The sequence below is a fragment of the Neophocaena asiaeorientalis genome, unplaced genomic scaffold (assembly GCF_003031525.2).
Source record: "Neophocaena asiaeorientalis asiaeorientalis breed wild unplaced genomic scaffold, Neophocaena_asiaeorientalis_V1.1 scaffold383, whole genome shotgun sequence".
In the NCBI taxonomy this organism is placed as follows: Eukaryota; Metazoa; Chordata; class Mammalia; order Artiodactyla; family Phocoenidae; genus Neophocaena; species Neophocaena asiaeorientalis.
The window spans coordinates 94,165-110,615 of record NW_020173940.1 but is presented as its reverse complement, the minus strand read 5'-3'; the positions used below and the strand labels follow the sequence as shown (position 1 = coordinate 110,615).

Sequence of the window (16,451 nt, the reverse complement as noted above, 5' to 3'; positions counted from 1 at the left end):
CCCCCAAACCAAAAAAAAAAAAAAAAAGGGGGGGGAGGGAATAGAATAACTGTTTTCAGTATTTCTCAAAATGACATTCGATTCCCTCAGATGTCTTCTCCCACCTGCCATGCAGTCCAAGTTACTTGGGAATTATAGACCCTTGTACCACACACACGCACACAGACAAACACAAACAAATCTTACTTGTTATATATTACACGACCTTGACAAAAATTTTAAGCTCTTGTTTCATATAATAAATTTATGGGAAGAATTATGAGATAAGATAACTTTGTGTCATTGAATCATAAAATAAGGTTTGGAAGACTTTTTAAAGGCATCAGCTTTATTCTCTGTCAGTAGAACTATGATATTTTATCATATCAAATAAAATATATATGATATGTACACTTTAGAAAGCATATATAGTAGGTATAATTTGTGCTTGATTATAGGATATGAAGTAGATTTGCTAAAACAGTATATTTTTTGTAATTTCTTAGATTGGATTGGATCCCAATATTTCAAAGTTAGAAATCAATCCTCCTATTATAGTTTAATATAATATGTTTCTGTGAGGAAAACAAATTTGATAATAACCAATGTTACTATGTGCCATTGCTTCCTCCATCCCTTCATTCATATTCAGTGATTATTTAGTCCTACACTAAGATTCTATTTTACAACAATGATCCCTTTATTGGAAACCACAGTTTTATTAAATGAGTGAAGGTCTAAATCAGTAGTTCTCAACTAGATAGGATTTCAGGGGGCAATTTTTCCTCCCGGGGGATATTTGTCATGTCTGAGGATTTTCTTGTTGTCATAATGAGGAGAAGGTGCTACTGGCATCCAATGGGCAGAGACAGGGATATTGCTAAACGTACATAGGACAGTGCCCCACAATCAAGATTTATTCAGCCCAAAATGTCAATAGTAATGAGACTGAGAAACACTACATGTTTTAATTAGAGTTATACGTATCTTAATTCATTAATAAAGCAAACAAGGACACTAGCATGTTTATCTGTCAAAATCAGTCAAGTAAATATGAACGTAATTTCTAAGGATAACTCTCATTTTTACCCACTTCCTCCCCAACAATTCATTTGCACAAATATATCTCTAAAATTTCTGTAGAACTGGAATTTAGTTTTTATTTTGTAAGCTCTGAGCCAATTATAATGTGATTAACCCTTCTATGGCACCTAACAGGGATACAGAGCTAAAAAGAGAAAAAGCTTTCAAGGATGATGATGCTTTTAAAGTATTAGTGCAATAAAAAATAATTAACCATGCTAAATTACAGCATGTAAAGTAGACTCTGATGAATTCTGGTCCTATATTGTTATATATTATTTGCTGTACTTCTGCTTGAAACATGGTAGCAGATTCTGATGTTTAAGTGACCTCAACTCAAATGTCTAGCTGTCAGCAATGCAAAGAGAATGATTACTCTGACCTTGATAGTCCTTAAGAATTACTTTATACAGAAAAAGGAATTCTCATCAATATTGCCAAAATTATTACAGTTTTATTATTTTAATTAGAAATATAAAGTGTTCACCTAACTTCAAAAGGTTGCCAGTCTGTTTCAGTGCCTCTTTAAATTATTTGCTATGTAAAATGTGTAACAATAATTATCTTGTACTTTATGATCACTTGCCTGAGAATTCTACATGTGAGAATTATTTGGTCAAGAGATTTTTCTTATGCTGTGCTTATCTCATTTTATTCCCACTGAATTCTCCTGTATAGCCTTTCTAGGTTCTATTGTTCTTTATCTTTAGCTAATAACTCTTCATAAGAATCATTAAATTATTACACGCTGCTTCTCAAATATAACACGTATTTTTTTTAAACATCTTTATTGGAGTATAGTTGCTTTACAATGTTGTGCTAGCTTCTGATGTGTAACAAAGTGAATCAGCTATATGTATACATATATCCCCATGTGCCCTCCCTCTTGCATCTCCCTCCCCCACTCCCTATCCCACCCCTCTAGGTGGTCACAAAGCACCTAGCTCATATCTCTGTGCTATGCAGCTGCTTCCCACTAGCTATCTATTTTACAGGGCACGGGGAAGGGGAAGCTGGGACAAAGTGAGAGAGTAGCATTGACATATATACACTACCAAACATATTTATGTTTTACTTTATGTCAGGACATTTTGATAGCAACAGTGATAATAATTCATAACACTATGTTAAAATTTTAAAACACATTTAATACAAAAGGTGATTTAGCCCAGGTTAAAGTATCTTATGACATACAATATACACATAGACATAACATGTATAGCACAGAAATACACACCATTGTGCACACACACACTTCCTTCTATATTTTATATTTTGCCTCTTTGAGGAAGGACATCATAGGCATTCTGTATTTGCAATTGTATCCAATAATCTCTATGCTACAAAACCATGAATAATTTAACCAACTGATATTACAGGGAGAGAATTGCAGGGGAATTCTAGTAGGTTAAATTTAATTCAGACTTGGCAATTCAAAGATAAAAATCTCTTGTTTCTATGAAAAGTATAAACAGAATTATTTGTGTTGACAGGTGCTTTGGGTCTCCCTGGCACTTCATCTCAAAGACTGAGACGTCTCTAGAAACCAGGATGCTAATTCATCACCAAATCACAGTAGTCTTTGCAGCTACTTTATCCCTAGGGGGTTAGAGATATTAGCCCTCCCACATGTGTAAGCCTTAGTCTTTCTATCAGATGAACCTGGTGCCCTTATACTCTTACCTGAAGAGGAAAGTTGATGATTATAACAAACTTGAAAATTATTTCTAAAATCATCATGACTGTGGCTCCTAATGCCACAAGTGATAATGCAAATGATTATCCTGCATTCTGCCCTCAGTCTGTGGACCAGGGCTTCTATCTGTAACTATTGCCTTTTTACCCACTGCCCTCATTCTTATCAGATCTCTTATTTCCCTTGCATTTGCTGTGCTCTGAAGAGTCCGGTCCTGGATAATTTTGGATATCGAGCCGTCACTACAAGACTCAATCCATGAATTTTCAAATATTTTTTAAAAACAACTCTTTGCTTTGTGCTCATCACAAGTAAGGAAAAAGTCACTTCTTAGTGTCATTTACAGATCACATAGCACAAACCATCCTTAATTTCTCTTGAAAGGGAAGGGAGAAATGTCCTCTCCTGTAGTTTAATCCATAAACTCGTAAGAATGTTGGCTTTGTGTTTGTTTCTCTTCAAGTAAGAGAGGGCCATCCAAGCCCGAATCCATGTTCCTTACACATCGAAGACAGTGTATGACAGACTTTGCAGTATTTGGTAGGAAAAAGAATTCTCAAAGTTCCAGTGTGGTCAACTCCTCCCTGGTTTTTAAGGATGCTAATTTGATAACCAAAATGGAAAGGATGGCACAAGATTCAAATGAAAACTCATCTTATTAGATGCCCAGTAAATGCCAGACATTGTCCCTGGGATACAGTGATTAAAAATATATGGTTCTAAATTTTTAGAAATGCACAGCCTTCTGAGACTGACCCAGGAAGAAATAGAAAATACAAACAGACCAATTGCAAGCACTGAAATGAAACTGTGATTAAAAATCTTCCAACAAACAAAAGCCCAGGACAAGATGGCTTCACAGGCGAATTCTATCAAACATTTAGAGAAGAGCTAACACCTATCCTTCTCAAACTCTTCCAAAATATAGCAGAGGGAGGAACACTCCCAAACTCATTCTACGAGGCCACCATCACCCTGATACCAAAACCAGACAAGGATGTCACAAAGAAAGAAAACTACAGGCCAATATCACTGATGAACATAGATGCAAAAATCCTCAAAAAAATACTAGCAGACAGAATCCAACAGCACATTCAAAGGATCATACACTATGACCAAGTGGGGTTTATCCCAGGGATGCAAGGATTCTTCAATATACGCAAATCAATCAATGTGATACACCATATTAACAGATTGAAGGAGAAAAACCCATACAATCATCTCAGTCGATGCAGAGAAAGCTTTCGATTGAAATTAGAACACTCCTGAACACCATACACAAAAATAAACTAAAACTGGATTAGAGACCTAAATGTAAGACCAGACAGTATAAAACTCTTATAGGAAAACATAAGAAGAACACTCTTTGACATAAATCCCAGCAATATCTTTTTTCATTCACCTCCTGGAGTAATGGAAATAAAAACAAAAATAAACAAATGGAACCTAATGAAGCTTCAAAGCTTTTGCACAGCAAAGGAAACCATAAACAAGACCAAAAGACAACCCTCAGAATGGGAGAAAATATTTGTAAATGAAGCAACTGACAAAGGATTAATCTCCAAAGTTTACAAGCAGCTCAATATCAAAAAAACAAACAACCCACCCAAAAATGGGCCTAAATAGATATTTATCCAAAGAAGATATACAGATTGCCAACAAACACATGAAAGAATGCTCAACATCATTAATCATTAGAGAAATGCAAATCAAAACTACAATGAGATATCATCTCACACCAGTCAGAACAGTGATCATCAAAAAATCTAGAAACAATAAATGCTGGAGAGGGTGTGGAGAAAAGGGAACCCTCTTGCACTGTTGGTGGGAATGTAAATTGATAGAGCCACTATGGAGAACAGTATGGAGGTTCCTTAAAAAACTACAAATAGAACTACCATATGACCCAGCAATCCCACTACTGGGCATATACCCTGAGAAAACCATAATTCAAAGAGTCATGTACCAAAATGTTCAGTGCGGCTCTATTTACAATAGCCTGGACCTGGAAGCAAGCTAAGTGTCCATCGGCAGATGAATGGATAAAGCAGATGTGGCACATATATACAATGGAATATTACTCAGCCATAAAAAGAAACGAAATTGAGTTATTTGTAGTGAGGTGGATGGACCTAGAGTCTGTCATACAGAGTGAAGTAAGTCAGAAAGAGAAAAACAAATACCATATGCTAACACATATATATGGAATCTAAGAAAAAAAAATGGTCATGAAGAACCTAGGGGCAAGACAGGAATAAAGACACAGACCTCCTAGAGAATGGACTTGAGGATATTGGGAGGAGGAAGGGTAAGTTTTGACAAGGTGAGAGAGTGGCATGGACTTATATACACTACTAAACGTAAAATAGATAGCTAGTGGGAAGCAGCCGCATAGCACAGGGAGATCAGCTTGGTGCTTTGTGACCACCTAGAGGGGTGGGATAGGGAGGGTTGGGGGGGGGAGACGGAGACTCTAGAGGGATGAGATGTGGGAACATATGTATAACTTGAAACTAACACACCATTGTAAAGCAATTATACTCCAATAAAGATGTTAAAATATATATATATATGGTTCTCTTCCTGCTGTGATTGTGCTTTCATCATGCTAATACATTATGTACTTGAAATTCATACAGCTTTAAAATCAATTATAAATTTTTTAAATCAATTATAAAATATAAAATTATAAAATTTGGTGTATATTAATGTTCTTTAGAGAAGAGAAAAGAAAACTGGTCTGTAAGAAAGAGCAAATCATTACATTTTTTGGAAAAGGAATTTTTTATTTCCCTGTGCCTAGCGAAGGATCCACCTCATTGGTACCTAAGCTGTTTTCACTCCTTGACCAACCACGGGAGCAGTGTCAGTTGCCAAAAGAAGGTGTGTTTTTATAATTATAGTAGATAATTAGAGGCGCATGTCTTACCATAATTTAAGAAGAGATTCACATTATTTTAGAGTTATTACATATTCAATTGTCTTGCTATATATTGATGAAAAAAACAAAATATTAAATCACAAAATGGTTTCCATGGTTTGGCAAACCTGCATGAACAGATCCTAAAATACATGATATAAGTTCCACATTTAATATCCAAAGTATTGTAGAAAACAAGTACTATATTGTGAAATAAAGCAATTTCTTAACTGTCATCACTTTGCCTGTCTGCCACCACATATCTAAATCCTCACAAGTTTTATTTTAACAAGGCTGAAGAGACCTTATAGTCTTATGCTCTTCAATGATTTATAGTAAAAAGGAATTTAAAGTATGGTGGACACTAAACAATTAAACATTATTGATGGAAAAATTGTAATTTTTTAAACATCTTTATTGGAGTATAATTACTTTACAATGGTGTGTTAGTTTCTGCTTTATAACGAAGTGAGTCAGTTATACATATACACACATCCCGTATCTCTTCCCTCTTGTGTCCCCCTCCCTCCCACCCGGTAATTTTTCATTATAAAACAGAATGTAATAAAAATTTTAGTAAAATTTTTCTCTAATAGCAAGTTAAAAACACATTCTCATGGCTTATACTTTGTATTCTTTATTTTAACAATGTTAAAAATGCTGGAAAGTAGTTGTGCAGTATATTTACATGAAATTTGTGTTCTTTGTAATGCTTTTGTTCACTGGAGCAAAATTGCTTTAGAGGAAAGTAGATTCCTCAATTGACAGAATTTTAAAATAGGAATTTTATTACCTTTTCTTTCTTTACTAAGGTTAATGATTTTTATCCCTATATGAAATTTTTATATGTTGTGGTTGATGGGTAACAGAGAGAGATAGTATCCACCGTATCTTGTTTCTTCAGAAAGTCATAAGATGGTCTTATTCATGTGTTGTAAATTGCCTTAGCTTTGCACTTTAGCACCACCTGGTGGACAAAATATCATTTCTTTTTCTTTTCAGTTTAAAATAAAGTTAGCCCCTTAACACTCTGTATCCAACTATGACATATCTTAACAGGTATTTAATTGTAAATGTATCTAACTTTAAAGATAGTTGTAAACAAAATAAGGTAAAAAGATCTGATATATTTCCTAAGTACTATACAATTGCCAAGTTAAATGCCTATGTTTCTTTAAACTTCATAAATATATACAGATTTGAATAGTATGTTACATACATATGCAAAAATGTGGGTATTGTTGATAATTTAATAATTGATCGTCACATTCTTTTCAATAAAGAATTAAATAAGACCAGGAAGTTTTCTTTACCTTAGTAGCAAACTATTGCTTAAGTTGGATTGTCTACCCAAAAAGCAGTGTAATCACTTCATGAAGAAATTTCATACTACAAATACTTTTCTTTTTTTTTTGGCTGCCACGCAGTTTGCAGGTTCTTTTTTTCTTTTTCTTTTGCAGTACGCGGGCCTCTCACCGTTGTGGCCTTTCCTGTTGCGGAGCACAGGCTCCAGAGCGCAGGCTCAGTGGCCATGGCTCACTGGCCTAGCCACTCCGCGGCATGTGGGATCTTCCCAGACTGGGGCACGAACCCCTGTCCCCTGCAGCGGCAGGCGGACTCTCAACCACTGCGCCACCAGGGGAGCCCCAGTTTGCAGGTTCTTAGTTCCCCGACCAGGGATTGAACCCGCACCCTCAGTAGTGAAAGCGTGGAGTCCTAACCACTGGAGTGCCAGGGAATTCCTTACAAATTCTTTTCCTGTTAATATTTTATGTATAATTAGAATGAAAACTAGTATTTTAACCATTAATACTGTAAAGCAGGCCATTTTCATGCTCATTTTGCCACTTATATTTAAGATTCAGTTGTGGTCTTATATGTATTAGTTCTTAGTTTTTAATAGTTTTTAAATTTTTCCAAATTTAAGCTTAACAATATTTTCAAATGAAAAACACAAACATATTTAAAGCTAGTTTTGAGAATTTTAAGCATGTTAATCTCTTTGTATAGTCCCACATTTCTATGAAATATAGTGAAGTTTTTTCTTATGAAATATAGTGAAGGTGAAAATAAACCCTCAGATTCCACACTGTTCCTTTGGCATATACTACTTATCTATTCCTCGCTAAACTGAGAGGTTTATAGATTTGAACTATGTGACATTTGAAGCCTTAGTAGCTAAATAAGAGCTGTTGATATTTATAGGAAATATGTTCTAACTACATACTTTGTTGAATGTCATTTAAGATAAAATTATAATACATAACCTTCATTAAGAAATGCATCTTGGGGCTTCCCTGGTGGCGCAGTGGTTGAGAGTCCGCCTGCCGATGCAGGGGACACGGGTTCGTGCCCCGGTCTGGGAAGATCCCACATGCCGCGGAGCAGCTGGGCCCATGAGCCATGGAAAGAAATGCATCTTGAACTGAAGTTATTTACTTTATTTCAAGAAAACATTTAAACTCTTCTCTCTCTTGTGTTCCTTTTTTTCTAAAGGTCTTGGATGGTATACTGTAAACTCAGCATATGGAGATACCATTGTCATGCCTTGCCGACTCAGTGTACCTCAGAATCTCATGTTTGGCAAATGGAAATATGTAAGTGTGACCTACCTTGGACTTGGTTAATTGCCTCTAGTTTTTGAAATAAAATTCCTTCTGTGAGTAGATGTGAATTTCAAGTTAACGTAATGACAATATTCAACTGTGGATATAAATGTAAAAAGGTGAAATTAATGTGTCGAATATTTCAAAAGAATAATCCCTAAGTCTTACATAACAAATGCTATTTTAAAATAAAGCCCATAAACAGGTAATTCTTAGCTCAAATTAGTCTGAAAGATTCACCCTGAAGTGTTTGAGGCAGAAGAAAAGGCAGAGTTCCAGGGTAAAATCAGTGGAGTATAGGACAGAGCTTAGTGGAAGATGGCAGCCTTTCTCTACACACTCATGTTTTGTTTGGTGTGGTTACTGCAAAGGCAAGATGCACCAGAAGCCAGAGCATTCAAATGTTCACTGAAAATTAGTCATCAGTATTAGAAGCCTGTTACTGGTACTTGGTCTTAGAACTCAGTCGAAGTGGTAGGTCCTTTTAAAATTTAACATTGCTGATTTTACTCATTTTTTGCAGGTAGCAAAATCATATTTTCTCAGGTATCAAGGTACCGATGGGTCTGGAAATGAAGGGTAGATATCCTGGTAGGTGATGTGGAAAGGCTAGGTAACTTTGGTAAAATATCTCAATTTCATTACCAAGACCAACAAAAGGTGTCTGTGTGGCACAATTTCCCAGGGCTAGATCACATGAGACTCACAATGGTTTGAAAGCTTAAAAAGAGGACATATGTTTCATTGAACACAACTGGCAAATTTTCCCTAGGTCCATGAAATGTTAAAAGGTATTTGAATAGGAAAAGGATTTGATGGTCCAATTTTTTTTTGACTTTGGGCATAGATTTTTATTATGTATTATTCTTACACACGCTAAAAAAAAGCAGAATTAATTGGTTGATATATTCCTGAAAGCATCTGAATTACTTCAAATCCAATCACACTTCTATATTACCTTAGTTCTTGTGATGGTCCAATAATTTTTGAAAAGTTTTTTTACTGCAGTACTTCTCAGAGCCTTTTCTATATTAAGATACATGATGAATTGTCTGAGTTCATTCATTTCTTAAGTTTATTGAACCACACAACTTTTCCTCTCAGATATCTGCAAGAACAAATGTTGTGCAGAATAGAAATGTACGTAAGTTGCACCCCAGGGGTAGTATAACACAATCTTTTAAAATATGGTTGTGAAGTCAGACTGACATGTTCTACCATGTGTTGGCTGTGGGATTCTGGATGAGTGAATTAATCCCCATTTTCTCATAGAAAAAAAATGAAATAATAATAATATTCCTTATAGTGTTGTGAAGGTTACATGAAGTAACTCATATCAGAATACTTACCTAGTACTTGGCACATGGTAATTGCACGAAAAGTGTAAGTTGTTATGAGTGTGGGGCTACTAAGCTCTAAACACACTGTGTGAAGGTCAGGTGAAGGCAAAAGAAGGAGGTGAGGCAGCATAGCACTTCCCTGATCCCTCCTCCTGTTATCCAGCTCACACTGGGTAATTTTTAACTATTTCTGGCTCCCTATAAAAATGGAAATATGAAGTTAAGGCCTATGAGGACAAAGTCTATTAGCACCCCTAAAATTCCAAGGGTCTGGGAGACTACCACCTCATTCACCATTGAGTCAAACTTAATGCTAAAATAAATGGAATACAGTGGTGAAAACTTCTGTGATTATAGACATTTCTGATGCCCAGGAAATAATTTCCACCTAAATGTAACTGGCACAATAGCAATGAAAACAAATAATAATGGCAATTTTCTAATTGTTAATGAAACAAAAACCTTCAGTAATAAACTGATGAGATACATTTGAAGTACCATATGCTCTAAAAGCAGTCCTGATTCGCAGACATACTATACAACCTCTAATTTAATGTAACCTGAAAGACAAAGAGCAGATTTGGAAAGAGTAAAAGGGAGCAAACACAGAGGAAAGATGGATTAGTTTCTCTCTTACTGCACCGTAATCTCCCTGTGAATGGAGATCATAGCTCCCTGTGCACCCCGCCTTACCTCACTCCCACCACCTCTTCACCAGCATCTGCCTCTGTGCCTGGTACAGAAGAGGCATCTAACGGCTGTCGAGAATGATATAGTGTAGTTATAATGGAGCCAGGCTGTGGAGCTCCAGTCTTGGCCCTGCTGAGATACACTGGCTGGGGCAATGGAACAGTTATTTAACCAATCTCTGTCTCCATTGTCTAAAAATGAAGACAATATTATGTGTAATTTACAGGGTTGTTATGAATATTAAATCCATTAATGCACGGAAAGCCCAAAGGAAGTACACTGGCATACAGTTAAGTGCTCGAAATTTAATAACTATTATTTCTTGCATAAGTGAACAAATATAGAAATTTAAGATACTGGTCTAACTGGTCTAACATATTTTTCTTAATGAAGGAATGATTTAGTACAAGGATTTGCATTGTAAGCCTGTGGCAAAATTGAAAGATTTAAGGAGAATATTACTGATGTATTCAGATATTCAACCAGCTAAACATTTTGGACTCCAAGATTAGCTTAGTAATTGTCTTAGTCAGCTTGGGCTGTTATAATAAAATACCACAGACTGGATAGTTTAAACAACAGTCTTTTATTTCTCACAGTTCTGGAGGCTGGACAGTCCAAAATCAAGGTGCCAGCTGATTCACCTCTTGCGGAGGGCCCTCTTCCTGATTTGCTGACAGCTGCCACTTGCTATGTGCTCACAAAACCTCTTCTTTGTGTTCTCATTGAGAGAGAGAGCTCTCATGTTTCTTCCTCTTCTTATAAGGGCACTAATCCCATCATGAGGGTACCATCCCCATGACCTCATCTAAACTTCAACACCTCTCAGGGGCCCACCTCCACTAATCCCACATTGGGGGTTAGGGCTTAGGCATATAAATTTAGTCCATAACATTAGTAAATATTAATAATTTTTAAAATGTTACTCCTTATAGCACCTTGAAATTTGTCATGCATTTTAGAATGTTTTATCATATTTTATTTTCTCAAAGGCCTTGTGAGGTAAGTAGAAGAGGGATTGGCCCTTATTTTAGATTATTGTTAGTAGGTAAGAGAATGTTTGTGGGAGCAGAGAAAGAAATGAATTATGTCTCAGTGCTCTTGGCATAATTGTATATGCCAGATTTTATATGAAAACCCTTCGAGCTAAGTTTTAAGATTCAGATAGCAAAACTATGGCTTTTAGTGATTAATCTAATTCTGTTGCTTAATGGACATGATCATTGCACAAGGGCAAATACTGTTCCTCTATGAAGACTCATTAAGCTATGTTAGGTGTAAAGGTTAGCTATGCCAGTTCTGGCTGAAACTGAAAAGTGTGGACACAGAAAGTATGTGGATTAAAGTAATGAACATCTAAAGATAATTGCCCAGGATTTCTAAATGAGTGTTTGCAGCTCAAGTGTATGCTTGCTCTGATAGTTAGCTGAAAATCCTTTTGTAACATAATACTTATATATTTGTTTTCATCTATATTTTTTCTTTTACATTAGACATAAGGCCAACCCTTGTCATTTTCAAAACAGTTACTAATTCTGTCCTCCAGATGCAAGAAAAGCTTGGATTCCTAAAGTTCTGTCCTTTCATTTTTGTATATTTAAATTGATACCTGTAAAAGAACTTAACAGCTTCTCTTCTTATGAAGAGTAATTTTCTATAACCAAAGATTTATATGAGGCACTTACCTAAAATTATTCTTCTTGGACCAAACTACAAATTTTGGTGGAATAATACGGCCAAGAAAATTTTGTTGTTCTGGCTGTAATCCTGAAACATCTAAATATGCCTGTTTTTAAAAAATGTATTGTTATTTCAATTTTTAGGAAAAGCCTGATGGCTCCCCAGTATTTATTGCCTTCAGGTCCTCTACAAAGAAAAGTGTGCAGTACGACGATGTACCAGAATACAAAGACAGACTGAACCTCTCAGAAAACTACACTCTCTCTATCAGTAACGCAAAGATCAGTGATGAAAAGAGATTTGTGTGCATGCTCGTAACTGAGGACAACGTGTTTGAGGCACCTACAGTAGTCAAGGTGTTCAGTAAGTAGTCTACAGTGTAACTGCTAAGTGGGCTTGATGGCTGGTACTAGAAAATGTTCTTTAGAAAGAAGACTGAACTCTCTGTAGTGTCTCCACAGTAGGCATCTATGTAAGAGGACTTCTAGAGATCTTCATTCTGCTCGTGCATGCTGTCAGTGAGGAAAACAAAAAACCTGAAATGCAAATAGGAGCTTTACAATGAGGAAATAAAAGACTATTCTGTTGTTTTGTTGGGTAAAATTTTCTGTGATAGGAAGTACTGCTAAATGAAAACTGACATGTGATCCTTTACTTTCACTGACGTACAAATCAATGTTCTGTGATAAATATTGATACATAGATATATAATACATGCACATATTCATGCATATCATGCTTACATATATATGCATTTGGCTAAACCATGTAAAAGTTGCCATTTGATATGTAAAAACAATAAAATACAAACAGGAGACCTAAGTTTTCTATATATGTGTATACATGTGTGTGTACACACACACATTTTGACCTTTAATGCTTAATGCTTGTTGATTTACTTCTTGAGACTGTTCAAGCGGTTTAGAAAATTGCCCTAAAATAAAGAAGCTCACCCCACTCTAAATGTGTACATGGAATCCACCAAGGGGAAAAAGTAGAGGAGGGTTGGAACAAGAAAAGGTTGTAGAGGAAACTTGGAATAATTACTGGAGGTTACTTTTCCTCATGATAATATATAGTTAATGTGCGTGTACAACTAGCTATGCAAATGAATGACTTGAGAAGTTCTAATTAAAACTTTTTATCTTTTAATATTCTAATAAAATATCCCACCTTCATTAAATCCTAATATCTTAGAAATTACAGGGAGAAAAATAGGTCTCGAAAGTTTCAGAATGCCAGTCTTTTTTAATTAGGGAAGAAGGTCTCACTTTTCAGTTTTTTCCTCTGCTTTCTGATAACTTGACAGCACCTAGAAATTATTAAAATAAACAGGGAAGAAAGAAACCCAGAGGGCCTTGCTACTACAGCAATTAACCGTGGATTTTTCCTGTTTCTCTCGTAATAGCCTATACAACTAAGTAGGACTGTCCCTTAAGCATTTATATGGACTTCAGTGCTCCTATGGACTCATGACAAGGATTCAAAGAGTGCTTATACTATCAAGGAGACCTTTGTTCTCCCGAAGAACCTTGTAAAAGCATGGTACATGTTTCAGTTTATTACCTTTCAGCTTAGAAGGCACTTTCCAGAAACCATCCACTCAACTCAATCATTTTATGGATCAAACGAAGTACCAAGCTTTTCCCAGTTATGCCCCCTTCCATTAAACACCCCGGATAATCTCCATCATGTATTTGCCGAAGTCCCATGTATTTTTTCTTTCTTGTCTTTTATTTCACTTTGATGTTATTAGGAAGATGGATGGTGTGCTGCTAAAAACACTTTTTCTAGAGAGCAACCAAAATCTTTTTATTAGGCCATGACATCGTAAATATAAGTACGCAAGAATGTACTGCAGTAGGTACAGAGATTAAGTCACAGCATTTTAAAGTTATGTGTATTGATTTGTCATTGACATGTTTCTTTGTTATTATGTTAAAATTACCAAATATCAAGACAGTCTACAAGAAAGTTGAGAAAATTCAGGTTGTTCCATTTCGAAGAAACATTTGTGACAATTTTCAGAATATAATTTTTTAAATGCCATAAAAGTTCATTTGCCCTAATTTGATAAAATTTGTAAGCTGTTTTGGAATACAGAGGATTTCTATGGCTATAAAAACAAACTTACACCCTGCATACCATCAGCTCCCCCTACCCGCTTCTCTTTTGAATGTTGTTGAAAACAAAGTGATTCTCAGAAACAGAATTTGCATTCCAGGCTCTGGGCCAGAGAGAATTTAAATAGACCAGTTACACACTTTTGAAAATGGGGTTTTATACTAGAAACTGTGGGACCCTCCAAGTCCAATTAAATAAACAGCACAGCTCATGATAAAGAAAGAGTTTGCAAGAGCATATAAGGGCTTTGCTTTTTAAAAAATAATGAATTTACACTGGATCATTATTTGTGAAGCAAATAGCAGCTGTGACATGGAGGCTTTCATTCTACACATGTATATATTGCAATCACTTAAGAGTTACTAGGCTCATCAATCAGTCCTCTGTTTCCTTCTGTCGAGTCACCTAGCACCTAGCAACATGCACTGTGTACCACACAATGAGTGTGGTTAACGTGAGCTAATCCCAGATCAGTTTGCTGCGGTGTCTTCCTGATGAGCACAAACTGTTTTTATTCAAACTAGAGGCCATGACTGATGACTTTATTACTTCTGATGTAAGTTTGTTTATTCAGTTTTAAGCTATATCTCAGATGCAAGAAGTCATGCCCATAAAGCAGACCAGATCCAAGTAAGTCCCATGCTTTGTCACCACTAATGAGGCATTTTTGTTTGTTTGGTTGGTTAGTAGTTGAATGGCATCAAAATCAAACTGTTTGCATTTAATGCACATTTGAAGTTAATAAAACCAAGAGTAGTAATAAAACCAAGAGTAGATCTTAGAGGTTGAATGCTTGCCCAGAGAGCCAAATGGCTGTCAGTGGTACAATGGAAAAATCACTGAACTGGTCATCAGGAGATCTGGCTTTGTTAGATGTGCTGCTAATTTCTGACCTTGGGCAAGTGACTTCACCAGTCAGGGCAGGGGCTTCGATTCCCTCGTCATCAGTAAATAAGTACTTTGGATTAGGAGGTGGTTTTCCCACTCTGTTCCTAGGATCCTCTTGACGTGCTAATGAATAGGGCTGAGGTGGGTGAGGAGCTGCTTCTACTTGATCAGCTATAATTCGCCCACTCAATATTTCGAAGTTTTTTCATGATATTTTGTTCAGGGGGAAAAAAGGGAGAAGGGCTTGTGTACTAAAAAGCATTTGAAAACCACAATCCAGCCTAATCTTCTGCACTGGTGTGTGTGGTATTAAAAGGAAGATTGTTCCCGCGACTTCCACCTGGACCAACCAGCTCTTCCAGTGATGGTTGACATCACAGTTATTTGAGCTTTCATTGGGACACTGTTCTCAATGTTTTATCAAAACTGAGCATCCCTCCTCCCACCCTCCCTGTGAAAGTTATTCAACTTTCAACTGCAAGTCATTTTTATTTTTTCAGAATGAAGGAAGCAAAAGATACCTTTTTAACAAATGAGATCTACACTGTATATTTCATTTTGATTCTTTAAATATAAAAAATACCTTTTCCCATCTCATAAGGAAAATAAACTATGATTTCATGCTCACAGTGATTTACTTAAAGTACATCAAGAGTTGATTGCTGACAAAGTACTGAGAGAAGCACCCTTGACTCAATGTAACCAGTGCACCTGCCTTTTCTTGCTCTCCTCCCATATCCAATTGAGCCACATCCTCTGTCTGAGGTTATTGAGAATAACACTCATGCATTTGGGTGATATAGAGCAGTTTTGCATTCATCACTCCATCCTCACCTGGCTGTGAAACTCTTGACAAAATTATTTTACTAATGCAAATAAATTTGTGGTATGACTTTCCCTTTCAATTCTATACTTAGTTATGAATCCTTGAATCGTATTAAGACATAATTCACATAAAGTTTTTTTAAAACACTTCGGAATCAATATGGAATTTTGCTAAAATAGTACACATCCTCTTTTATGGTCTTCTAACTAATACTCATCGATTGTTACAAGCTAATATAAGAGAAAGTTACATACAAAATATGTATTTAATATAGAGGGTTTGAAACAAAAGTTTGAGAAAATAACTCAGAGAAATGCAATAGGTATTACCATTACTTTCTCAATACCCCCTGTGACTCTCTCTTCTAAATGGAAAAGTGAATAACAGTACAAAGACGACTAAATTTTAAGCATACTTTCATCAGGTTTTCCTGGGTTTGCTGCAGTTTTATTTTATTGAAATAAGAATAAATTTTAGAAAGTGTTTATGGAAACAAAGCACACATGGCCATTGTTGGAAAAGACCAACAATTGTTACATATCAGTATTTATTGTTATATGGGGTTTATAAGTCAAAGTAGAGGAATATATTTGACATTAGAGGAAGTATGTTCCAACTG

The 16,451-nt window shown here is 35.9% G+C and overlaps 1 protein-coding gene across 2 annotated transcripts in view; it reads left to right on the top strand.

Annotated features, from left to right (window-relative positions):
- ALCAM (activated leukocyte cell adhesion molecule) overlaps positions 1-16,451 on the top strand; it is a 199,057-nt gene that overhangs the window by 131,288 nt on the left and 51,318 nt on the right. For both annotated transcript variants that reach the window (XM_024752716.1, XM_024752715.1), the window contains exons 2-3: positions 8,175-8,275; positions 12,138-12,357. In XM_024752716.1, coding sequence (XP_024608484.1) covers positions 8,175-8,275; positions 12,138-12,357 — 321 coding nt within the window. The remainder of the gene's footprint in view (positions 1-8,174; positions 8,276-12,137; positions 12,358-16,451) is intronic.